The 26,716-nt window shown below is 45.1% G+C and overlaps 1 protein-coding gene across 1 annotated transcript in view; it reads right to left on the bottom strand.

Annotated features, from left to right (window-relative positions):
• Positions 1 to 203: 203 nt before the first annotated feature.
• SLC24A4 (solute carrier family 24 member 4) overlaps positions 204 to 26,716 on the bottom strand; it is a 133,483-nt gene continuing 106,970 nt past the window's right edge. Inside the window, exons 13-17 of the mRNA XM_039884055.1 lie at positions 11,904 to 12,070; positions 7,492 to 7,606; positions 3,143 to 3,255; positions 2,640 to 2,705; positions 204 to 1,542 (exon numbers count right to left, since the gene is read on the bottom strand). Coding sequence (XP_039739989.1) covers positions 1,390 to 1,542; positions 2,640 to 2,705; positions 3,143 to 3,255; positions 7,492 to 7,606; positions 11,904 to 12,070 — 614 coding nt within the window. The 3' untranslated portion in view covers positions 204 to 1,389. The remainder of the gene's footprint in view (positions 1,543 to 2,639; positions 2,706 to 3,142; positions 3,256 to 7,491; positions 7,607 to 11,903; positions 12,071 to 26,716) is intronic.

Here is a 26,716-nt window from a genome sequence, read left to right as displayed (position 1 = left end):
AAAAGTGCATCAGATCTGATAGACTTTTGCAATAGAAACATTAAAAAAATAAAAAAAAACCTCTATACAAAATTAATTGTGCTTTCTTTTGAGAAACCACGAATGGTTTGTGTTCATAAATCTTTTTTAATATCTATCTGAGAGCTAGGAAGCAGTCAAAACTTGTTTAATATTTTTCTATTTTTTAATCAGCCTCCCATCCTTGGCCTTTCATGTGTAGCAAACTATAAGGTTCAAGAAACTTAGCTCTAAAAACTCCAAGTTATGGTTTTTGTACTTGCCTCCAGCTAACCAGGGAGAAATGTGTTTGTTTTCCAGGAAACCTGTCTTCTTGTCATTAACCGTTAGCCATTCCAGTTCAGCAGGCTTTGAAATTTGTTGGGCGTACAAACAATTGGGTCTTTCAGCAGGAGGGTTTTGAGAGCAGAGCATTCATAAAGAAATGACAAACCCAAAGTGACAGTCGCATCGCATGGAAGGTCTGGGATGTAAGGCTGTAAACTACACTCTCCACTGCGTCTCTGAGTTAGCACTCATTTGGATGTTAGTCTTTCGCTCTTCCCTAAATTCCAAACCAAACGTCTTGGTGTCCACGCAACATGATACACACAGGATTCGTTTTCCGTGTTACTTTTTTTGGTCCCCATCACGGTCCTTATGTATAGAATGATATTTTTCAAGTATGATGATCTTTTAGGATATTTTATTTTTAACATTTCATTGCTCATTCTCTGAATGCATCAATAAAAGTGATAAGAATATTGTTTTTTTTTTCTTTCTTCTGCTGTGAAAAACTGTTTCCATTCTTCCAATTTTTTCCAGAAAAGAGGGGTGGTGTCTGCCGTCATGGCCTCGAACCCCCAGCAGGTCGAGGCCTTGGCCCCTCCAAACCGTGAGCAGTTCCAGCAGAAGTCAGAGGCTCTCAGCAGCACACGCTGCCTAAGGAACTCACACCCTCTGGGCCAGAGGGGACATTCAAGGACAATGTTCCTATTTTGCACTCGCCCCGGGAGGACTCACATTCACTGACCACCTCATTTCTGAGGATGCTGCAAAACAGAAAGACAAACTTCACACAGATGTCCTTCTGACTAAGGTGTCCAGGAAACGTGACACACACATCCTGTGGCGGGCGGCTCAGAGGTCTGCAAAGCTGCTCCAACAGCAGCCCCTGAATCTTGCCTTTCATTGGGCAGGAGACCAGGAGGAAGTGGAGGACGCCCAGCAGCCTGGCCCGTGACCATCGACCATGATGGCTCTTCCTTCCAGTGTACAAAAGGACAGACTGTGGCTGTGGGCGCAGGAGAGACCTGTGGTGGGGGAGGGGAGAGAAAGGAGGGTGCCAGCGCCGGTGTCCGGAACAGCTCCCAGCGGGGCTGTGGCTCAGCTCTAGTCATCTTCTCGACACATTGGCAAGTTGACAAAGGTGAAGACGTTAAACTCTATCATTATCGAGAAGCACAAGAAGATGGCATAGAGAACCAGTACGTAGATGCCCAGCTTCCGGTCCAGTCTCCACTTGTTTAGATGGATGCCGAGGACCTGGAAGGAGAGAAAGCCAAGGACTGGGCTCAGGTACAGAGAAGTCCAAGAGACATTTTTACTGGAAAACTACACACAAACAATGGGCCCCAGAACTTTCTCCAAAATGTGGAGCAGAGCAGACGGCTGCTGCCGGGCATGTCTCTGGTTTGACCGGAGTGAGAGCCCTGCAGGCTTTCGATTTGTCCGATGGAAGATGGAGGCCCTGGGCCAGCCCCGTGGACTGCAGGGACACACAGCAGCTGCCCTCAGCGAACTGACCCTTCCCATCTCAGTCTAGGCACCAAGGTCCTCCCTGCCCAGGCCTTCTCCAGGGACAGCGAGGGTCTTCTGCTGTGTCCTCTCTTTGCTTCAGAACTTTTTAGTCTCAGCACGCTTCAAAAATACTGCCAAGGCTCCTGTTGGCCCCAAATCTGACAAACATCAGTTTGGACCACGTCTCTCCCTCTGTCTTTCTCTCTCTCTCTCTCTCTCTGTCTCTCTCTCTGTCTCTGTCTCTGTCTCTCTGTCTCTGTCTCTGTCTCTCTGTCTCTCTCTCTGTGTAGACAGGTTGGAGCACATCCTCTTTCTACATTCTTTCCAGACTCCCCCACACTTCCCTTCACTACCTTCTTTCACATCCCCGAGTCGAGCAGGTGCCCCATGAGCTGGATCATAGTTAGCTCATCAGAGCAATGTCATGGGTCCTATGGAGATGGACTAATCTGAGTTCAGATCCCAGCTTTGCTATTGCCTACCCCCGTGACCTCGGATGAATTACTTAACCCCTGAGCCTTGGTTTCTTCTGCAAGATGGGAAGATAAGGTGGTTGTAAGGACTGAATAAATAAGCAGAGGTAAAGAGCTGAGCACAGTCCTGGGCGCGGGGCGCAAGGGAGCCTCAGCACTACTATGTGCCAGTCCTGAGGCCTCGCCCTCATGTCCTCATTCGGCGCAGATCGAGTCTGGGGGTATCTGAATTTTTCTGCTTCCTCAGCTTTATCCCTCCCTGCCAGGGGGAAGCGAGAGGGGCTTTCAGAGACACACAAGGGACCACGCAGAATCCAAGATGAAATGAAGCGTGCGCGAGGCTTCCATTTCGGAATTGGAAAAACTCACAGTGAGTGCCACAGAGCCCAGCAGCAACACCACAGAATAGACCAGCCCTCGGCTGTTGATCTTCACCTGGAAAAACAAACACACGTGCCCTGAACTTCTGGGCCGTTTGGAGCCCACTCACTCCGAGAGCCCAAGGTGCCCTGGTCATTCCTGCCCGTTTGGAAAGCAAACGGTGTGGTCACGGTGAGCGTGTGGCCGAGGAGGGCCACGTCCCTGGACTCTGCTTATCTGAAGAAAAGGACCAGGAGGGGACGGGCACGCCAGTGAGCTGAGCTGTGGGATGCAAGCGCCCGTGAGTGCTGGGCACGCCTGGGCTTCCCCCTACAGGCACCCCTCAGGCTACTCTGGAACGCTTTGTAGAGTGTGGGTGCCAGGGAGCCAAGGAAAAGCGGGCAGCGTGTCCTCTGCAGCCCTCGGTGGAGCAGGGCCAATGCCACTGTCATGGCCATAAAGGCCCACTCCCGGCATCCGTCACGCTTACTAAGGAGGTGAGAGGAACTCACCGTGGACCCGTGATTAATGACCATGGTCTGCAGGCCCCACGGTATGCCCAGTCCCACCAGGATGTCGAACACGTTGCTCCCTATGGTATTAGAGACCGCCATGTCGCCAAGGCCTGGAGGGGACAATAGACACGTGTTACTCATTAGGAGCAGGTCACTGGAAACCCCTGCCCTTTCCTGTAATTGTTCCATTACTGCCATTCCTTAGGAAAGAATTCCTTCTTCGTGAACCCCAAGTTTCTAAAACCCTTTAATGAGCCTGTGACCCACTCCCTTCATGAAGTCTATGGGGGCCTGTATGGGCTGAACTGGAACCCCCTCAAGATTCACATGTTGGAGTCCTAACCCCTAAGGCCCCCAAATGTGACCTTATTTAGAGATAGGATCTTTACAGAGATACTCAAAATGAGGTCATTAGGGTGCGTGCTTATCTAGTATGACTGGTTTCCTTGTAAAAATGGAAACTTGGACACAGACAGCATGGGGAGAATGTCCCGTGGACATAAAGACAAACATCCACAAGCCAGGGAGAGAGGCCTGCAGCACAGTCTTCCTCTGAGTCCGCAGAAGGAACCAGCTCTGCCTTGATCTCAGACTCCCAGCCTCCAGAACTGGCAGAGAGTAAGTTTCAGGCGTTTGCGCCTCCCAGCGTGTGGTCCTTGTCACAGCAGCCCTAGGAATCCAATAAAGGGCCTTTCCTTGTTCCCCTGCCAGATTTGTCAGCCTATGTTTTCTGAGGGCCCACCATGTGCTTCACCTCGTTTAACATCCCTCAGCTGCTCTGGGAGGGAGGGGGCATTGTCCTCACATGGCGGATGATGAAACTAAGGCTTGGGACGTGCCTAAGGTCATGTAGTTCGCGAGTGGTCCAGCGTCCTTCACACCGAGCCATGACGTGTAGCTGTGGCCCAGGCGATTGTACCATTTCCCTGATTTGAATGACAGGGTGTTGGGTCTTATGCCCCAGTGGCTTACAAAGGGCGAACTCTTTTCTCCCAAACAGACTACAAGGGTCTTTGAGGGTGGGAGCCATGTCATCATCTTCCCCTTCCCGCCCCATTATGCAATAGCATGCCAGACACCTACCTGAGGAACCTAATAACTTGAGGAGTATTCGTTTGAAAACAAGCTTTTACCAGTAAGACTCGTGCTGGCTGAAACCCGTTCTAACCTGGCCATTTAGCCCTAATTCGGTCTGATTGTCGTCCTCTGGCACACATACAAAGGTTTGTGGAAGGGACAAACAAGCCTGAAACCCAAATGCTTGTGACCGTAAAATTGCTCTGGTCACTAAGAAGCCCATAGCAACTCAGAGGAGCGTCTGGAGAATGGACTCGTCTCCGTCCGAGCACCACCCCGCTGGCATAGCCAGGTCGCCTTCTCCACCTGCCCTCCTGCTGTCATCCGCTAACCTCCGGGACATAACGCCTCCTTCCTCCAGGGCCTCACATTCTCCCCCGCTGCCTGCCCCAGGCGCTGCTCAAAATCTGGGCAGCTTAGTCGTTAGGGGTGGCATCTCTGGGAACCCTGCCTGCCAGTCTCCCAGGCTCTGGTGTGGTAACTGTTTTGGCTCAGCTATTGGCCCTGGCGAGGAGGCGGGGCTCTCTGGACAGGTCTGGAGGCAGCAAGGACTCGGCAGCCGGGAGGAGAGCGTCTCAGGTCAGGCGGACTTGCCATTTCGCACAGGTGCTGCCCTCAGAGGAATCTATGGCACCATTTCCCACACTTGAGGAGCACACGACTCCCTTGTGGGTCTTGCTAAAAACCGGATTCTCATTCGGTGGGGCCCAGGGTGGAGCCTGAGAATCTGCATTTCTCACAGGCTCCCCACGAGTCCGATGCTGCCAGCCTGGACCACACCTAAAGCTGTGAGCCTGATTTAGGGAGCCTTGGATGCAGCACCTCGGGTTAGAGCACCCTGTGTGGCTCCCGCTTTGTGCAGTGGACCCAGGTCAGCGGTTTCTGGATCCTCTGCCATTGAGAAACTCCGTGTTCTGGTCATGTCTGTTGGATCCTCCGTCAATGACATCAGTGTTGCCCTTATGACAACTCTGCACCCCCACCCCTGCCTCACCCTCGCTTGGTTTCTTTGCTTCTACACTCAACAGTAGCCACTCTGAGATGACATCCTCCCTCAGAATCCCTGTCCCTTGTTCCTGCAGAGCCCCTTCTTTCACCTCGCTGGGGTCCCCTCCAGCCCTTAATCTTCTAGCACCCCCCACCCCCAAACACACACACTAAGCCTGGACACCAGGGCAGACGTGTAAGCTGCACATTCTCTTGCCCCCTTGACCTTCCATCACATCCACCCAGCCAGGCCCAGCTCCAGATGGACTTGTCACCGCTCATCTGCATGTCGCTGGAGCTGGTATGACTGAATCCCACCCAAGTTCACAGCACTAAAGTGTCAGCGGGGATCTCGGTGCTTGTTTCCTCTCCTTTTAGTCACTGTCCTGGGTTGAAAAGGGCCCCCTTGGGCCCAACCTTTGATGGTGACCTTATCTGCAAATAGGGTCTTTGCAGATACAATCAAATTAAAATGAGGTCGTACTGAGTTCGGGTGGGCCTGATTCCCGTGACTGGGGTCCTTCTAAGAGGGTTGTTTGGACACGCGCACAGAGGGAGAACGCCATGTAAAGACGCGGGCAGAGACCGGACGGATGCGGCCACAAGCCAAGAAACACCGTGAATTCCAGGCAACGGCCAGAAGCTAGGAGACAACAAGCGAGGTCCCTTCCCTAGAACCTTCAGGCAGAGCGGTTCTGCCAAAACCTCGATTTTGGACTTCCAGCCTCGAGAACCGTGAGAGAATCACTGTTGTTGTTTTAAGCCACTCGGTGTGGTTACTTTTATGATGACAGCCCTAGGAAACTGAGGGGCAGTGAGTCTGCCACCCCAAAATTTGCCTTTTTCTGGGATATTATTTTAAGCTGGTTATTTTCAAGAAACAAAAGACTCAGAGAAAACCTCTGACCCCCCACTAACTGCCTAAAAGAACTGAGAGAGAGGATCTGCTCCAGCAAGGGAGCTATCATCACGGACAACTGAAGTTTAAAATGACCTAGTGTGTGACAGGCAGGCAGGAACCGAGCAAGGCCTGCTTGATCCAAGCCCTCTCTGTGTCCATTAAAGATGGCCTAGCAAACATATATTTCCTCAACATTTGCTTTTCCATCTCTGTGTGAATTGCCTTCTTCCCCTTTGGAGCCCCAAACGACATCACCCCTTCCCTGACCCCAGGTCCTGCCTTTCTCTTCGGCTCAAGATGGCATACAAGCTTCAACTCGGGCCCCATATTCTTATGGCATTCTCATATGTACATTCATCATTAAATTCGGTGATTTTCTCCTGCTAATCTGTCTTATGTCAACTTGATTATTAGACCAGCCAGAAGAACAAAGAAAAAGGGGAAATTTCCCCCTCCCCCACAAAACGGATATACTCCACCCAGGAGTCACTCTATTAAATTCCATTCCCCTCGGCTGCTGTCCTCAACTGTCACAGTTCTCTGCAAGGCTCCAGCCTTCCGCCAAACACACACCTACTCTTGCTGTCTCAACTCATCTCTCAGGACCCACGGACCCACCGACCGACCGACGGACCGACCGACCGACCAACCCTCTCTCCTATCTTGGAAAATGTCCTCTCTCTCTCTCCAAAGCCAACTTTCTCTCTGGGTGCTTCTCTGCTATCCTGTCTCCTCAGAGATTTCACTCCATTATTTGCCCCACCCCCTGTCCCCCAATACTTTCAAACTTTGATCTAAAGAGGGAGCTCTGTGGAAGTCCACGCAGAGACACCATCTCGCCCGCAGAAAAAGGGCAGTAAAAAAAAAAAGGCTGGCTCTTTACAGCTCTTTTGTTCTGTGATCTAAGCACATACAGGCCTCTTCATCGGGCTTAACCTGTGTCACTCCGTAAGCCCCAAAGAAAACCCACTGAACAAACCAAAACATACACGTTCAGGAACCTTGAAGACGCACAGGCATAAAGCTGGAGGTATAGGGCATGCCCACTTTGCCTTCCTAGGACCAGAACATGTCTTGCTACTACCTCATTTGCTCTCAGAAGTCTGGGCTTTGGCTCTGTTCAAGCTCACGTTGGTGATTTCAGAACAAGTTCATTTTGATACAGTTCCACACACGCAAACGCTTCTAGAGGTCTGGAGTTCATCTTGGTATATTCTCCCCCTGGGTGGAATCTGATACATGTGCTCTCCAGACATCACAGTTTCCTCCACGGCCAGACTTAACAATACCAGTCATAAGCTCCATGAACTATGACTCGGGCAGGGCTGAGGGGCCTGCGTGGTGATGCTGACGGCTGTGGGGGCCGAGACACGATGCATACCTTGTCTTGCCACAATTAGGCTGGCCATGCAGTCTGGAACACTCGTGCCTGCTGCCAGGAAAGTAATGCCCATGATGACATCAGGGATCCCAAATGTGTATCCGATAATAGTCACCTGCAGGAGAAGGGGAGAAAAGTTGCTTATCCTGAGTGTTTTTAACTTGAGCATAGTACTGCTGCAACGAATTAAGACAAATCTGGAATATGATTTTATTTTAAAAACATCTTTGGAGTGTTTTTTTTTCCTGATTACATGAGTAATATGCATTTACTATTTCAAAAAGTTTAGAAAATAAAGTAAAATGAAAATTAAAAATCACCTACCATTTCTCAAGACCCACACACAGCCACTATTAACGCTTTCCATCAGCCAGTGGTTCTCAAATTTGAACACGCAGAAAATCCTCTGGCGGGCTTGTTAACATGCAGCCTGCCAGCCCCACCCCCAGAGCTTCCGACTCCGGAGGTCTGGAGTGAAGCCCAGGAATCTGTATTCCTAACATGTTCCCAGGTGGCTGGAACCCTAAGGGTGCTGGTCTGGGAACCCATTTGAAAACTACTGCTTTAGAATATATCCTTGACCTTTTTGGTGTATTAAGAAAATGAAATTAGACTGAACTAGCAAGATATATTTTGCAACGTTTCACGTAATAATACATTGTGAATATCTTTCCACCTCATGTTCATCTACTTATTTTAAATTGATCTATGCATTTCATTGTATAAAGTTTCCACTAATCCCTGACTGTTGGATATTGAGGTGGTTCCTTTTTTAGCTCTTACAATATCACTGCATGTAAGGAACGTTTATTGAGCACTCTCTGTGTACCAGGTACTCTTCCTGGTGTTTTACTTCCATGAACTCATACACTCTGTTATTCATACCTGCTGGTGAGGGAGGCGTACTATGATGCGCTTTTTTTGCCTAAGGAAACTGAAAATCAGAGAAGCTAAGTAAGGGCACCCGTGGGCCCGAAGCTGGTGAGCAGTGAGCAGGCATTCCAGGCCAAGCCTTTCTGACTTTGAAGGCTGTGCTCCAACCTCACCATCGTGCTGTCTTGTGTGGATAGCTTGGGGATTCTCATTTTACTACCTCCTTAGGATAAGTTCCAAGAAGAGAACTGTTGGATTGAAGGAGACGCAGACTTTTAAGGATCTTGATGCACAGTCATGTCCTCCTCTGATAAGTGTCTGACACTTGAGAGATTGTTTGGGGCCTGGAGCAGCAGCCTGATGGAAAGCCCTAGAAGCAACTGGACAACCCCATTCAAAACACACTTCCGCTCTGGCTTCCTTCTCCATCTAGAAAATGAGAACAGCAGCATTTCTGAGGGTTGTTTGCATCTCAGCTGATGGCTCCAATCCCAGCAAAGGGCTGTGTGACTTAAGACAAGCTAGTTTGCGTCTCAGCCTCAGCTCCCTCATCTGTAAAACGGGCTTGTTAACAAGAATTCAGACAATGTGAAGTGACAGAGTAAGATATTCATAGATGTATATTTTCCTTCTCCTCTAATCGCTAGTCTTGCAACCTATGGGGACAGAGAATACAGGGGTGATCAGATTCACAGGACTCTGAGGGCCCCTAAGTGCAAGTTCAGCCCTGGAGTGCAGCCAGGGCCCGTGGACTAAAATGACATCTGTCCCAGGACAGGGCTTTGCAGAAGAGTTTGAAGGTGTCCCACTCCCCAAAGGGAGCGCTCAGCTCAGCACCCCCAGGCTCATGGGATGTCATTTCCTCAGAGCGAAGGGCACACCAACGGGCCTACTCTGGGCTATGCAAGAGACACACTGACTCAGCAATGCTTAATCCATGCTGGGCATGAAGGAGATCTCCACAAACACGAGCAGCTGTGGCTGATGGAATTTAACAGGTGGTACCCGACATAGTAAATACAGGAACCTGGGTTATGTTGGCATTACTGGAGATGCCTCCATTTTTGTCTTAAATCACTGAACTTTACATGGCTAAGAAATTGAAGTATGGAAGGATAGAAGGCACAGTATACATACACACACACACACACTGGCCACACACACACACACACACACACACACCCACCCACCCACCATCCAAAGTGTTCAGGATCAGAGATGCTCCCTCAGTGTCACTCTGTCCTGGACCCAACCCTGGACCCTCCAAGCCCTCAGGATGCTTAGTCTTCTTTGGTCCTCAATCTTCCCAACTGTGCAAGGGTGCTGGACAGGAGGATCCATTTCAAAAGTCCCTCTCTTTTGACTATGACATTCAAGAGTTTTTCTTCCCCCAAAGCCTTGGGGTGAGAGATGTGAAAGGTGGTGGGGGGAAGGGGTGGGCAGGTAAGACCTCGTTGCTTCCTGGTGCCCTCGCCAGGGCAAAACGAAAGTAAACGTTTGCGTGGCCTTGAGGCCAGCACTTCTCGCTTAGGTAGACATTAGGCTAACACGTGGCACTTTACCACTTTCTACAGTCGAGGCTTGCATTCTCCCAACTGAGGCCAGCTGAAGTTCAAAACCGCTGGTCAGAGGGCCCCAGCAAGGTGGTTCCTGCGACACCAGCCAAGCCATTTGCTAAGGCTCTGCTTTAAGAAGCGGGGGTGGGGGTGTTATTAAATGTCCAACCTCGCTGCTTATTAGAACTAATCTAATAATATTGTTATTTTCGGTAGAGAAGAAAACAATTCACACATTCATTAATTTGACCCTCCCTGCTTCTCATACCCACACTTAAATGTCATGAAATACATTTTTTACTTGCATTGTTTTTTTTGGGTGAAGTGTACATTAGTAAGAGAAATTACTAGATTTTTTGTCAAATGTAAAGATGGGCTGGCCTTTAACCCTACTCAGGAAATTTTAAGTTTGCCAATTCAATTCATTTAAGGCATAGTTTTCACTGTCTTCGATTGCCATTCTTTTCCGTGGGTGGGGTTGGATAGTAGCTACTTCCAGTTCTCCTCCCCCAGCCCCACGATCTATGGGGATTTTAATCTTCGTCTGAACAAAGCACGGAGCAGTCCGTGTTGGCTGCATGTCATGGTGAACACAGCCGATCCGCACAGTTGTGAGCAACTTGCCATGCTGCAAACTCAGATCATGGTGCCTGAACAGAGACTTGCTGGACAGTGATGGTTGTCCCCACTTTGTGGCAGGGATGACCATGGCTCAGATAAGCTGAGTCACCTGCCTACGTTTTATGGATCCTAAGTGTAGGAACTAGGATTCGAACCCATTACCATGTGACTACACGGCCCTTCTTTCCCCACGGAAGTCTGGGCTCCTCTGGGGTTAAGGGAAAGAGGGCCCATGTGCCTCTGAAACCAAGATTTGCTTGTGCTCTCGGCAGCTGGCATCGGGTGTTAGTGGAGAGTAAAATGACTGCACGATACCTCTGAGGTACGAATGGCTGAACAGGTGAGCTTCGCAGCGACAGAAACGCAGCCATCCTGTAACCACCTCTGTGGAATGGGGAGAAAGTGGGGGAGGGAGAGAAGGGAAAAGGGGAGGGAGAGAAGGGAGAGGGGAGGGAGGAGGGGAGGGGGGCGGGACCCCAGGGTGGTCCACAGAGCCAGGGGGGCGGGGCTTCTTGGCCCAGCCCAGCCCAGCCAATGAAGGTTCGTGCAGGGAGTTGTGACACATGGCCGGAGGAGCTGACAAGAAGCCGTGCTACTGCCTCTCCACCGGCAAAACTTCAGTCCGAATGGCATCTGAGAACTCCAGCAACTACTCGAGGCAGTTCAGGACAGTGGTTGAGATCATGGACTCAGGAGGATCACAGACCAGAGTTCTAATCCCAACCCTACAACTAATGATGTAACTAATTGTGTACTAGATGCTAATTCTGTGACTAATTGGGCAAATTATGCAATCTCTATGCCTCAACTTCCTCATCTGTAAAATGGGCATAATAAAAACGGTTGTTACAAAGACTAAAGGAGCTTATATAAAACTTATACATGTGCCTGAACATCGAAAGTGGGGAGGAGCAGCCCTTGGCAGGAGGCCTAGAAAGGGCATTGCCTGGTGTTCATCTCCCACTGGCTGCAGTCTCCCTCACATTCCCCTGGACCCTGGAAAGGAAGGGGCCCTGGTGACAGCCCTCCAGAGCTCTTTACAGAGAGCCCACATCACCCTTGCCCATCCCACCAGGGCGGTACATCTCAGGCTGCCCTGTGAAGGTTCATCTCCCTCTGCCACACCTGCACTGCAGGCAAGCACCTGCTGTGTCTATCTGGGCATCCCTGGCACATAGCATAGTGGCATGCACCTCTGCTGGAATCCCTTTCTACTGAGACATAAGCTGAGGTCAGTGAGGTAGGTGACCTGCCAAAGGTGGCAAACCAGTGCCTGAGGTCACTCTTGAACACAGCTCTCCCGCCTCCGGCAGGTGCCAGGCAGGGTCTGTCCATCCGGTCCACCCTGCTGCCACCACTCACCAGCCACACCATTAAGTAGGAGAAGACGGCGATCCACAGCGTGGCGGTGATGAAGGTGACCATGAAGAACTTCTCCCAGCGAGGCTTGCTACAGTTGGGGATGGTGATGCACAGGAGGAAGATGAGTGGCCAGGTGAACACCCACTTGGCTTTGTCTCCTCTCGCCTCTGCAGTGGGACGGGGCAGGGGCAGAAGAGAGGGCGAGAGAAACACACACTAGGTTACACACCTGTCAGTCTACCTGTTGGTTTATCTTTCAAGCCAAACAAGAGAATGCTACCAATGTGTCTCTGTGTGACTGACCTCACAGAACCACACATGTATATGTCAGCCCAAAAGTGATCTTAGCAAGACGATTCAGTAAGTGTTCGTCAGTCAAAATCCTTCATTTGACAGAATAAGGAAAGTAAGACCTAGAGAAGGAATGGACTTGCCCAGGGGATGGACTATGGATGGGGAATCAGACTATGCCCAGGACTATGGATGGGGAATCAGACAGACTTGGGCTGGCATTCAAATGACCTTGAGGAATCCCATCAACTCCACTTCCTCCTCTGATAATAACAGTTGTAGTAACAACAAGGTAATAATTAACACAGAGTATTTGCCATGTGTACTAGGCACAGTGCTAAGCACTTTGCATTCTGCATTTAGTAGTGTGTCTGTTAAATGGAAACATTATCTCTTTTTTGGTTGTTGCAAGAATGAGATGATATAATGTATGTAAAACACCCAGCATGGAGAGCCCAGCATACAGTAGGTGCTCTGGAAATCTTAGCTCCTTTGCTCCAAGGTCATATGCTCAGCCTGTGGCAGATGTAAGACTAAAATGTGAGTGTTCTGGCTGGCAAGTGTGACCTCACTGGCCTCAACCACGGGAATCCACAAACAATTCAACTGAAAAAAGTGGCCTCAGTAAGCCACCAAGTGCAACCATGTGTCCTTAATAAGCCCCAGAGTATGGGCTGTGCACATGCAGGCTCAAAACCAGCTTGTCCATGATGCCACTGAGATGGTGGTGGAAGGACCTCTGAAAATTCTCTCCAGTGAGCTTTGTGGAGTTTTAACTTGCACTATCTCCATTTCATCTCAATATCTGTGGAGAGGCCTTGCAAACCAGCAGCCTGGCACCCACCAGAGTGGGTAAGACAGGGCTGAATCTTCTAAGTCCATTCCCAGAGAATGAGCCTTATTTGACCTGTCTGGTGCATTCCTAGAAGACCCCACTCCCAAGGCTATCTTTATTTTACCTGAATTGGAGCTCGGACCCTGTGAATAGCCTTTATCTTGTTGAAAACAATCAGAGGCATCACACTGCCTCAGGTGGTGAATAACAGTTGAGACAAACAATAAGTGAACTAAAAAGGTTTTTTAAAAAAGCTGGGGGATGAGTTATCTACAGAGGGCTTTGCAAAGCTCCTCCATTCTTCCAGGAATCTAAAAACCATAAGCATGCATAGGACTGTGCCTAGGGTTATTTTCATGCTCAGGAAAGACTTGAGGATGCCCTAAGCTTTCACCTCTAACATTGAGGCTCTGAGCAAGCAAGAAGTAAAGACAATGGTGGAGTTGTAAACTGCCTGCTTGACTCCAAACACACAGAACCCTCAGCGATGCCTGGAAGACTTAGTGGATCCAGGCATCTAAGCAAATAAATAACTGTGCAATCATCAGATGGCCTTAGGCTAACCTAGCAGATATTTCAGTGGCCACATGCAACAATGATTACAGACTTTATAAAAATTATTTGAGAAAAGCCACTAAACAAGCAAAAACAACATTAAATAGTAATAACAAGTAGACCTGGGAAGGGAGAATATGTTTTCTAGAGTTGTCAAATTTCATTATTTCAAATGCCCAGTTTTCAACAATAACAACAAATTAGGAGACACACAAAGAAACAGGAAAGTATAGCCCAGGCACAGGAAAAAAAAAAAAAAGAGCCAATAGAAACTATCTCTGAGGAATTCCACACATTGGATTTACTAGACAAAGACTTTAAATCAGCTATTTTCAAATATGCACAAGGATGTTTTTTAAAATGTCTAAAAAGCTAAAGAAAAGTGTGAGAATGATTTCTCATTACAGAATATCAATAAAGAAGTAAAAATTAGGAAAAAAGAGCCAATAGAAATTTTGGAGTTGAGAAGTACAATAACTAAAACGAAAAATTCACTAAAGGGGCTCAATAGCAGATTTGAGAAGAAAGAAGAAAAACATCAACAACCTTGAAGGTAGGTCAATTAAGATGATATCATCTCAGGAACAGAGAGAAAAATGAAGAAAAATAAATGGGCCTCAGATACCTGTGGCACACCATCAACCATGCCAACATAGGCATTATGGGAGTGCCAGAAAGAGAGGAGAGAGAAAAAGGGTCAGGAAGAATATCCGAAAAACTCATGTTCAAAAACTTCTCAAATCTAATGAAAAACATTAATATACGCATATGTCTTTGTCTCAAGGATAGACCTGAACATTGAACATGAACATTCTCCAGGATAGACCATCTGCTAGGTCATAAAACAAGCAACAATAAATTTAGGTTTTAAATCATGCAACATATGTTCTATAACCATTCCACAATGGAAGAAATTAGAAATCAATAACAAAAGGAAAACTGGAATATTCATAAATATGTGGACATTAAATAACACACTCCTAAATAACCAATGGGTCAAAGAAGAAGTTGCAAGGGAAATGAGAAAAATACTTTGAGATAAATGAAAATGAAAACACAACATACCAAAACTTATAGGATGCAGTAAAAGCAGTGCTTAGAAATTTATAGCTATAAATGACTATATTAAAAAAGAAGAAAGATCTTAAATCAATGACCTAACATTCTTCCTTAAAATACAAAAATAGTTGAGCAAATTAAATCCAAAGAAAGCAGAAGGAAGGAAATAAGATTAAAGTAGGAATAAATTAAATAAAAAATTAAAAAATGAATTAATGAAAATAAAAACTGGTTCTTTAAAAAGAAGAATGAAATTGACAAGCCTTTGGCTAGACTGACCAAGGAAAAAAAGACTCCAAAAGACACACAAATTACTAAAAACAAGAATGAAAGAGGGTTATCCCTATGGACCTTGCAGAAATAAAAAGAATTATTGAGGAATACAATGAACGACTGTGTCCCAACAAATTAGATAAACTAGGTGAAACATAATAAAATCCTATAAAGACAGAAACTAGCAAACCTAACTAAAAAAAAAAAAAAATAGAAAAGCTGAATAGATTTATAACAAGAGATTGACATAGTAATAAAAGAACGTCCTTTAAAGTAAAGCCAGGACCAGATGGCTTCATGGTGATTTCTACCAAATGTTTAAAGAAGAATCAGCAAGAATCCTTCACAAACTCTTCCAAAAGACAAAAGAAGAGGGAACACTTCCCAGTTCGCTTGATGATGCCATTGTTACACTGATTTCAAAGCCGGACACCAAGAGCATAAAACTAAAGACCAATATCCCTTATGAAGATGGATGTAAAAATCCCTAACAAAATCTGGCAAACTGAATTCCAACAACATATAAAAATGATTATACACCTTGACCAAGTGGGATTTATCCCAGGAATGCAAGTTTAGTTCAACATATGACATTCAGTCAACTCAATATATCTTAACAGAATAAAAGACAAGAGTGGAATCACGCCCACTGAAGCAAAAAAAGGCATTTGACAAAATCCGATGCCTTTGCATGATAAAACACTCAATGATCTAAAAATTGGAGAGAATTTGCTCAACTTGGTAAAGGGCATCTACAAAAATCCCACAGCTAACATTGTTCTTAATAGTGAAAGATTGAAAGCTTTCAAGATGAGGATGTCTGCTCTTATCATTTCTATTCAACATGTACGGAAAGTTTAGCCAGGGAAGCTAGACAAGAAAAAGAAGTAAACATCATTCAGATCGGAAAGAAAGATGTAAAAGTATCCCTACTTGTAGATGGAATGATTTTGTAAAAAGAAAGTTCCAAAGAATACACACAAAAAAAACCCATTTAGAACTAAAAAAGTTCAGCCACATGGCAAGATACGAGATCAATATACAAAATTCAGATATATTTCTATACAACAATTAACCATCCAAAAATGAAATTAAATAAACAATTCCTTTATAATAGCTTTAAAAAGAAAAAATGTTTTTATAAATAAATGTAACAAAAGAAGCACAAGATTTGCTGAAAACTACTAAACATCATCAACGGAAATTAAAGACGAAATTAAAACTACTAAACATCAATGGAAATTAAATAAATGGAAAGACATCCCGTACATGGATCGGAAGATTTAATATTGTTAAGATGGAAATACTCCCCAAACTGATCTATAGATTCAATGCAATCCCAATTAAAAGCCCAGTTGACTTTTTTTTTAATAGAAACTGACAAGTTGATTCTAATATTCATATGGAAATGCAAGAGATTCAGAACAGCCAAGCAAATCCTAAAAAAAGAACAAAGTTGAAGGACTAACATGCTCTGATTTTAAAACTTACTATGAAGAAAGTGTGCTACTGGCATAAGGATATCTAGATCAATGGAAAAGAATTGAGAGTCCAGAAATAAATCCATACATTTAAGGTGAATTGATATTTAACAAAGGTTTCAAGACAATTTAACAGGGGGAGAAAAATAAGTCTTTTTAACAAATGATGTTGCGACTATGCACACACACAAAAGAATGAAATTGGCCCCCACCTCATACCATGTACAAAAATTAACTCAAAATGGATTGAAGATCTAAATCAAAGAGCTAAAACTACGAAAACTTTTAGAAGAAAACATGGGTACAATTCTTCATGACCCTGGAGTAGGCGATTGTTTCTTAAATTACACCAAAAACACAAGCAACAGAAGAAAAAATTAGATAAATTGGACTTTACTGAAATTAAAAACTTTTGTGCTTTAAATGGCATGATCAAGGAAGTAAACGACAACAAAAGAATAGGAGAATATCTGCAAATCATATAAAGGTTTAGTGTCCAGAACATATAAAGAACTCATAACTTAGTGACTTAAAAAATCTATTTTACAAATGGGCAAAAGATTTGAATACGCAGTTCTCCAAAAGACACACAAATGAGCACTAAGCATGTGAAAAGATGCTCAGCATCTTAGTCATTAGGAAAATGCACATCAAAAATACGTCATACCTGCAAGTATGACTATAATTTAAAAAAACAGATAACAAGATTGGAGAAGATATGGGAAAATGAGAACCCTCATACATTGCTGGTGGAAATGAAATATGGGACAATCTCTTGGAAAATAGCTTGGCAGTTCTTCAATACGCCCCCACAAAGACTTTTACTCAAAAATTCATAGCACATTATTCATAATAGCCAAAAAAGTATAAACAACCCAAATACCCTTCAGGTGATGAATGAATAAAATATAGTATATAAACACAATAACTTCTTCATCCAAAAAAGGAATGAAGTATTGAGACATGCTACAACTTGGCTGAATCCAGAAAACATTAAGCAAAATGAAAGACGGCAGACACAAAAGGCCAGAGATTATATTATTCCATTTTTATGAAATGTCTAGAATAGGCAAATCCATAGAGACAAAGTAGATCAGTGGTTGCCAGGGGATGGGGAGGGGGTGGGGAATGATTGCTTATGGGTATGGGGTTTCTTTTGGGGTAATGAAAACTTTCTGGAATTATTTAGGGGTGATGATTGAATGACTTTATGAATATACTAAAAACCACTGAACTATATACTTTATAAGGATGAATTTTATGATATATGAATTATATCTCAGTAAAAAATAAAACTGCAAAGTAGGCTGGCAATAGCTGTTTTAGCTGTGTACATTTGCGCATGAATCTTCTTAAATTAAAAGCATGTTTACCAAGCAAACAAAAACCAGCTTGCTCATAATAATGAACCAAGAGAATACAGTTAAGTCAAAATTAGTAAATTCCCTCATGTATTCATCCTCGATGCTTCATCAGAAAAACATCTGTCTTCCACATCTCTCTCTACGTATGTACCTTTCTGCACCTTGTAATCCTTGCACAAATGGCATGAAGGTCTCCTAATTGGCTTGCCCAAAATTCTCGGCCCTTCCCTTGTCAGCTCACATCTCAACTCATCTAGGCTGTTAGGAAAGGCCGAGGGCATCTCCAGAATTGACCTAAAACTTCGTCTATAGGGCAGGATTACACTTTGGGGAATTATAACCCTGGATATTTAAATGCCCAGGAGCATCTTTGCAGATAAATACAAATGACATTGCAGAAAAATAATTTTCTTATTTTCACAGACACCAAAATGCATCGGGTGTTTGTCTTTAAGTCTGGTACGGGGCTCCCATCCAGTCTGGACAATCTACCCTGATCTGGCCCCATCCAGCCGCAAGCCTCACGGTCCACCATTGTTTCCTAAGAAACAATGCTCTATCATGTTCCAGCTCTTAGATGAGACCCATTAGTGAGTGGAATGTGAAATTACGTGGATGACAACTAGCATTTTCTTAAAAGAAGAAAATAGTACAGTTATGCTATATAGTAAGAGTTAATTATTCCATGAGACTCGTTTCCTTTTTACAGTTATACGTGCGCACGCGCTGCGGTGTGTGTGTGTGTGTGTGTGTGTGTGTGTGTGTGTGTAACCCATTACTGTGGGTCATGGTCAAAGTGTCACAAACTTCTGCAGTGCTCAAATCCACCTGTCTTCAGCCTCTCCATTGTTCTGACTCTTCTGGAAAGCCTTTCCTCATCAATCCAGTCTACAGTGATCTCTTTCTTCTGTAACTGCTTTGAATTTTAATATTAATGAATTATTGAAACTCCACCCAAGCCGACCTCTAGTCCTACTGCTTGAATCCACTACCCTGCCTTTCCCAGATGGGGTACAAACACAGCTGATGACAGCTCCTGGTGCCTTCTGCACCAGTCTGGACTATACAATTAGCATGACTATACATGGACTATACAAATAGCACTCTGTCCTATTTCCTAACAGATTGTACTGTATAAATCAGCCCTTTATTTATTGTTTTGTTTCCTAATTGCTCTATATGTTGAAGTCAATGTTCAAAGGCTAAGACAAGCAGTGGAAAAAGCTCTGGCATCTGACTTGGGTTCAAATCCAGCCGGGTAACTCATCGGCTATGGGTCACTGGGCAAGCATCCCCACCAGCCTCATTTCTTTACCTTAAAGGTGGGGGGGGCGGGTAATAGTATATTGGGGACTTGGGAACATGACAGTATCTGTCAATGCATGGCCCAGAGAAGAGTCTCAGTAAACAGCACGTCTCACCATTACTACTGAGGATATGAACACTGACCCTGCTTCAGATATTCTGTGGAGCTGTCAGACCATGGCTCCCAGTGCTGGCTTGGAAGATAATCACTTGTACGCGTTTTGAAGCCAGAGTGCAAACCGCTCACAACAACCACCTGATGGATTCTTCCACGCTGTGCCCTCAGCAGAGCCCCAGCCCAGTCAGCCCAGTCTAATACATATAAAATGAATGAGAGGCCACAAGGGCCACCCGGAATGGCAGAACAAGATCTGGAAAAGGCCATCCAAAATAAAAACTACTAAAAAAAATCACAGAATGGATGTGAAACTCTTCGTTTGAAATCCTGTTCTCAGGAGAGGATTTCTACGTATTATACCGATGAAATTAGATGCTTCCTGAACTTCTCTCAAAAGAACAGAACATGACACTGGGAAATGCTACTGGAATTAGAGAACCTAGTCACATCCAGCTGAGGGAAGGAATGTGGATAGCCTGGAAAGGCTGTCCCAACCCTTGCTGTCTGTCTGGGCACAGGAGTTCTGATTCGGTAGGAATCCTAGGACACCTCTGGCAGCAAAACTAGTTGGAAGTTGTTTTCTCCCAGTCACATCTGTGCTCCTGCCTGTGATGGGCCTGGGGGCGGGGCGGCAGCAGTGGTTTCCAATCAGACTGAGTTCGTCACAGTCTGTTCCTCAGATGTTGAAATTGGGGCCCATTTCCACGCATGTGGCTGGAATTGGGAGGTGAGGCTAGGAGAGGCAGCGGAAGCAGGTGTGAGGGCAGGGCGTTAGTCAGGGATGGAGATGGGGAGAGAGAGGCCTGCCTCATCATCTGTTTCCTGGCTCCCCTTCTTTCTGAGACCCACCCCCCATCCGCACCTGCTCCAGGGCACACTTCTCTGCCTTTCTCATAAAACTCCCTTTCTTACTCAATCAAGCTTGAGTTAGTTTTTGTTACTTATAACCAAAGGGCCCCCAGCAACAGAGTTACGAAGGTAGAAACAGCCTTGCTGCAGGTAACTCTCCATCCTGCTCCCCTGGCCAGGAGCATCTCGCTCTTTGTAGTTCTGTGCTCACCATGCAACCTCCTGTCCCAGGATGCGGTCTCTTCAGCAGACATGCCCACCGAGCTGGGCCTCAGCCTCCTCATCCAAAAAACGAGAGGGTGAGACAGTTCTTAAATCGAGCTAAAAGTCCATCACCTTGTTAACACACAACCCGAGCCCTTCTAAGAGTCTAGAAATTCTTTCTGCTTTAATGCCCTCAAGTTCTAAGGTCATGCTCAGATATACATTATCTTGCCAAACCTACATCTAATGTGTTTTAAAATGTACTCAGCATTTGTTTTAATCGGGCCCAGTAAGACACACAGACACTGAAATGACTGTCATGAGGAAAGACAGTTTTATACTCACAGACCCCTAGAAACAGGAAGTGTGCCATGCAACGCAGGGCCACACGGGGAAGCACGAGGGTCATCAAAAGGTAGGAGGAGAGAGGAGAAAGCACAGGCAGGCACCTTTATTGCAGTTTCCATGGGAAAAATCAAGGTAGGATAAGCAGGTTTAGGATTGACGAGTGTGAGTAATTTCACGGGCTCTGGAGCATAGGGGCTGTCTCTAGTTATGGAACTTGATTCTAGGGCGATCAGGGCAGAGGAATACTGCCTCCTGGGGTGTGAGAGGGTGTTCAGAGTACTAGGCTCTGGATCGGTTAGTTTGCACATGACGACACACTCCTGAGTAGTTTGCTATCTCTAAGAACTGGCTGGCTGGAACAATTTGGGGTCGTAGCAGACATTCATTGTTCTCGTCTGGCCAGCACCCATTCCTTTTTACTGATAACGACATGCTAATGTTCCTTTAGGGAACAAACCCTCCCTTCCATGTCAGCCCATGTGGTTTGGAGGGCTGACTCTATGGGTGGGCGTGTGGTTCAAGCGTAGCTAATCATGCATTCCATAAGTACTCAGTGTGTTCATTTTCTGTGCTAAGCACTACTCTAGGTACTGAGACTCCAACAGTGAACAGATAACCCTTGCCATCGAGGAGTTTATGCAGATTGGGGGCAGGGTGCATGACCCAAGAGTCAGCCCTGAGGGTTTTGCTGGGAATCCCTGTCTCTAATATCCACTGTCCCTTTCTCTTTAGTAAAATAACCCTATTATTTTGCATGGGACAATAGGTCCCCAGATAAAAACTTACTTTCCTAGGCTTCCTTGTAGGGAGAAGTGGCCACGGACGACTCTGGACAATAAGATGTCTACATGGAAGTCCACATGGTGGGGCTCCCAGGAAGGTGACTATCTTCCTGGTAAGAGACAGGCTCAGGGGCATGTGTCTCCTGTACTTTGTCCATCCTCCTTGTTCCTGCCTAAAACACAGATGCACTGGAGCTGCAGAAGCCAACTGGCAACCTTGAAGACAAAAGCCACCTACTAAGGATGGAGGAACAGAAATAGAACACTGATGATATGGTAGAGCTCTGAGACGCCCTAATATTTGGACTTCTTGTTATATGATAAAAACGTCTTGAAGGGAAGGCTCTGCCACTTAAATTTTGTTACATGGTGATGGATGCAATTTTTACCTCAACCACACACACCACCTGTGCATTGGGTTAACCTAATGGGATGTAAGTCTAGACTGGCTAGTGGCCACCTTTGCAAACTGCCTGAGGATGAAGACAACCCGGGCAAAGCATTGCTGAGTGATGAATAGCGTTTTGTGACCTCATGTGAGGCCAACGTCCAGCCCTGCCTGAATCCAACAGATTCTCCCAGCAAACCTGCCTGAACTGGGTTTCTCTAATGTTGAGAGTGTGGTTTAAATGCTAACAGAGTCTGGGGGGCTACCAGGGTGATGGGGCAGTGTCTGTACCAAGGGATATCTCCCCCAACACCTCCGGGAGCCCCTCCTGGTCTCCCACTGCCATCCCTTCAAGGGCCATCCGAGAAATGCTCATATCATGGACTCTGATTAACGTGCAAACACGAGAGAAAGCGCTGTTTCTTTCACTAAGCTCTCAGATTTCTCTTTTGAAATAGAAAATGACAGTTATGTGAAAAAATCTTTAAAATGAACTGTAACAAAACAGATGGCTAATCATACTGGAGGAAAAAACAGGAACAGATGTAGTTGCTGATGAAAAACTTCAAATAAATTAACTTGGACAGTTAACCAACTAGACAGTCCAGTTTAGGGAGTGGTTAACTTGAAGCATATGGGGACGTGTGTGCCATTGGATGATGTAAAGGAGACACTCACGGACCCTGGAACCAGGAGCGTTTACATGATCTAGAGACTGTTATGCTAGACCAGTGGTTCTCAACCTTGATTTAAACCAGAATCCCCTGGAGAGCTTGTTAGAGCCCCCGAGCCAACGATTTGGCAGGTGGAGTGGGGGTCCAAGAATCTGCATTTCTAACGAAGCCCCAGGTGCTGCTGATGCTTTTTGTCCTGGGACCACATTTAGATTAACTGCCACTCTAAATTAACTCCATTTAAAAACAACTGAACATATCATTAAATTCACCTATTTCAATGTACAATGAGGTGGGTTTGGGTATATTAGAAAGCCGTGTTATCATTGCCACTACGTAATTTCAGAAGACTTTCATTGCCCCCCAAAGAAACCATGCACCCATTAAGCTATCATTCCTCATTCTCTCTTCGCAAACTCTGGCAACCACTGATCTACCGGTCTCTACAGACTTGCCTATGTTAGACACTCCATAGAAATGGAATCATATTATGTGGCCTTCTGTGTCTGGCTTCTTTCAGGTAGCCTGTTTTCAAAGGTCATCCGTGTTGTTAGCATATCGTAGTACTTCATCTCTTTTTATAGATGAATAATCATCCTCCCTTTTGTTTATGCCTTCATTGCTTGATGGGTATTTGGATGATTTCTACTTTCTGGCTGCTATGGGTATATAACGAGGGGTGGCGTTGCTGTGTCATACAGTGTCTCTGTGCCCAACTGCTGAGGAACTGCCAGACTGTGTTCCGAGTCTGGACCGTTTTACATTCCCACCAGCAGTGTGTGAGGGGTCCGACATCTCCACATCCTTACACCTCTTTTCGTTACAGCCATTCTAGTGAGTGTGAAGTGGTGTCTCATTGGGGTTTTGATTTGCATCTCTCTGATGACTAATAACGTTGCGCACTTTTTCATGAACTTTTTGGCCAGTTGTACGTTTTCTTTGAAGAACTATTTATTCAAATCTTTAGCCCATTTTAAAAATTGGGTTGTCTTTTTATTGTTGTTTTAAGAGTTCTGTACATATTCTGGACACCAGCTCTTTATCAGAAATATAATTTGCAAATGTTTTCCTCCATCTTATGTCTTTTCACTTTCTTCATAGTGTCCTATAAATGACAAAAGTTTTAAATTTTGATAAAGTACAATTCACTTTTCTTTGGATATGCATGCTTTTGATTGTTATATTTAAGAAACCATGGTCTAATCCAAAGCCGTAAATATTTACACCTATGTTTTCTTCTAAAAGTTTTATATTTTTAGGTTTCATATGTAGGTCTGTTTCATATTAACTTTTGTATGTGGTGTGAATTAGAAATCCAACTTAATTTTTTAGGAAAAACTTGGCTACGCAGCTGTCCTAGAATCACTTTTTTGGAAAGACCATGCCCGCATTGAATTGTCTTGGCATCCCTGCCAACAATTAATTGACTTTAAGTGTACGGGTGTAGTTTAAGATTCTCAGTCTTATTCCACTGATCTATATTTCTATCCTTATGCCAGTCCCACCGAATCTTGATTACTGTATGTTTATACTAAGTTTTGAAACCACAAAGTGTGCGTTCAACTTTGTTTTTCCAAGACTGTTTTGGCTATGCTGTGCCCCCTTGCATTTCCATATGAATTTTAGAATCAGCTTGTCAATTTCTGTTAAAAAAAAAAACAAAACCAAAAAACTAGCTGGGATTTTTATAGAGAATGCCTGGAATCTGTAGACCATTTCGGGGACACTGCCATGTAAAAATTTTTAAGTCTTCCAATCCATGAGCATGGCTATCCCTCCATTTACTTAGATCTTCTTTGGGCTCTCTTTTCAATAATATTTTGTAGTTTTCAGTGTATAAGTCTTGTACTACTTTCGTTAAATTTATTCCTAAGTATTTTATTTTTGGATGCGATTATAAAAGGAATTTTCTTAATTCCATTTTCAGATTGTTAGTGTATAGAAATATAATTGAATTTGTATATTGATTTTATATCTTGCAAGTTTGTTAATTCTAATAGTTTTTTTTTGGTATATGTGTGTATTCCTTAGGATTTTCCATATCCAAGATCGCATAATCTATGATATAGTTTTATTTCTTCCTTTCCAATATGGATGCCTTTTTTCTTGCCTATCTGCCTTGACGAGAAGCTCCAGCATGATGCTGAATAAAAGTGATGAGAGTAACATCTGTCTTGTTCCTGCTGAGGGGGAAAGCTTTCAGTCTTTAAGTATGATGTTATAGCTGTGGGGGGTTTGTGGATGGTCTTTATGAGGTTAAACTATTCCTAGTTTGTTGAGTGTTTTTTCATCAATAGAGGGTACTGAACTTTATCAAATGTTTTTTTCTGTGTCTACTGTGAGATGATCATGTGGTTTTTGCCTTTTATTCCAATAATGTGGTATGTGACATTGACTGTTTTTCATATGTTGAACCAACCTTGCCTTCCTGGGATAAATCTCATTTGGTTAACCCCATTTTATAAAAGAGAAAAACGAAGTCCCATGAATGTTAATGAAATATGCAAAATCTCAGAGAAAATTAGTGGCAGAGCCACATATAAACTCTGCTTCCCCCGCTAGTGGCCTCTGGGCTGGCCCTTGTGGGGAGGGGCAAGGGGATGCAGGTGAAGCTGGAGATCAAAGCTAATGAAGGACCACCTCACCATCATCGAACACTGGTGTGGCGTTTCATATCTTGGAGGTGGTTTTCATAAACTCTCCTTTTGTTCTTCATATCAGTTTTGGGGGAACAGATATTCTCCCTATTTCACAGATAAGTAAACTGAGGTTTGGTGAAATTCAATTACTTAAACATCTCATAAAGTGAGTAGTGCCAGAACTTAAATACGGGCCTTTAGAGTCTAAATCCTGGGTTCTCTGCGCTACCTCGCTTGCTTGCCCTCTGAGTCCCATGATTTCAAGTCCCATGGAAGTCTTTTTGCTACCCACCAGCTGGCAGAGGTGTCAACTGTCCGATTAAAGCCGGATACTTTTCGCTCATGGCTGTGATCTAAACAGAAAAATCCTCTTGCGAAGGGAAACCAATACATTTTCTTATTCTTTGGGGTGAATAAACATTAGAATAATTTTTCATTTTTTAAAATACATTTTTGTTTTGCCCTTCAATGTAGACTGATCATTACATTGATTGCCTACTGAGAGGCACAGAAGCTTCATGGTTAACAGCTGGCTAGACTGTCAGGTTGAAATCTCAGCTCTGGCCTGTGCTACCAGTGTGAACTTGGGAAAGTATCTCTGTGCCTCAGTTTTCTCATCTGTAAAATGGGGATAATAGTTCAAACTTCACGGTGCTGTTGTGGTCCATTGAAAATGGACCAACACATGTGTTTAGAATAATGCCTGGGCAGAGTAAGCACTAACACTTAGCTATTTTTTTTTTTTTTATATTAACAGCCACATTAACTTCCATTTACTGAGTATTGTCAAGCACTGGGTTGAGTGATTTTATAAAGACCAGAAGTGACTCAGAGAGGTAAGCCAACTTGCCCCAGGACAGAGAGCTAGGAAGTGGCAGACCCCGAAGCCCAACACTAAGCCTCTTAGTGACAGCATCCTGACCCCTGGAGAGCAGGTTTTAATCTTGAGGGCACTAGAGGGGCAACGAGGGGTCCCACGGAAAGCAGATGGGGTCAGGGCTACAACCGAACTGAGCTGCCATGCTGAAGTTTGGGAGAAAAAGAAAGAATGAAAGGGAAGATGTGAGAGAAAACACGAGGCCTCAGCAAGGTCAAAGGCAGGCCTACTAAGGCTGACAGAGGATGTGGGCAGGCGGGGCTGGGTGCACAGGAACCAAAGGCCTCGAAAGAGAAGCCTGAAAGCCCAGTGTAGAGACCTACAGAGCTCTTGGGGGCTGTGGGGGACCTTCCCCGAGGAGGTGACCTTGACTTGGCTCATGCTGGCACAGTCAAGTAATATGATTCAGCCTCGGGGACCCTGTTTATGCTTTCCCATGGAAGCGGCTGCCTTCCCAGGAACAGGGGATGGATCGGATCTGCAGATCAGGTTCTCCCAGGCAACAGAGAAGCCAAGCCCAGAGTTCCTTCAGTTGGTGCTCATGTCAGGGACTCTTGCCCCAGCTCTGCAAATGTGCCTACAGCCCCCACCCAAGGCTCCACGTCCGACTCTGGGACGAGATGTAAATGGGTCCAGCGCTGGAAGGACATCCAGGGTTGGCGCATCAACTCCCTCATTCTAACGGTGACCCCAAATTATGGCCAGCTCTGCACCCCACCTCATGGATCTCAGGACTTCTGGCAAAGAGTTGTTCTGTCCTCTGTCATTCTC

Source organism: Pteropus medius, unplaced genomic scaffold, assembly GCF_902729225.1.
Source record: "Pteropus medius unplaced genomic scaffold, Ma_sr-lr_union100, whole genome shotgun sequence".
NCBI lineage: Eukaryota > Metazoa > Chordata > Mammalia > Chiroptera > Pteropodidae > Pteropus > Pteropus medius.
Note: the sequence above shows the minus strand (reverse complement) of the source record. Positions and strands in the feature narration are given on the sequence as shown.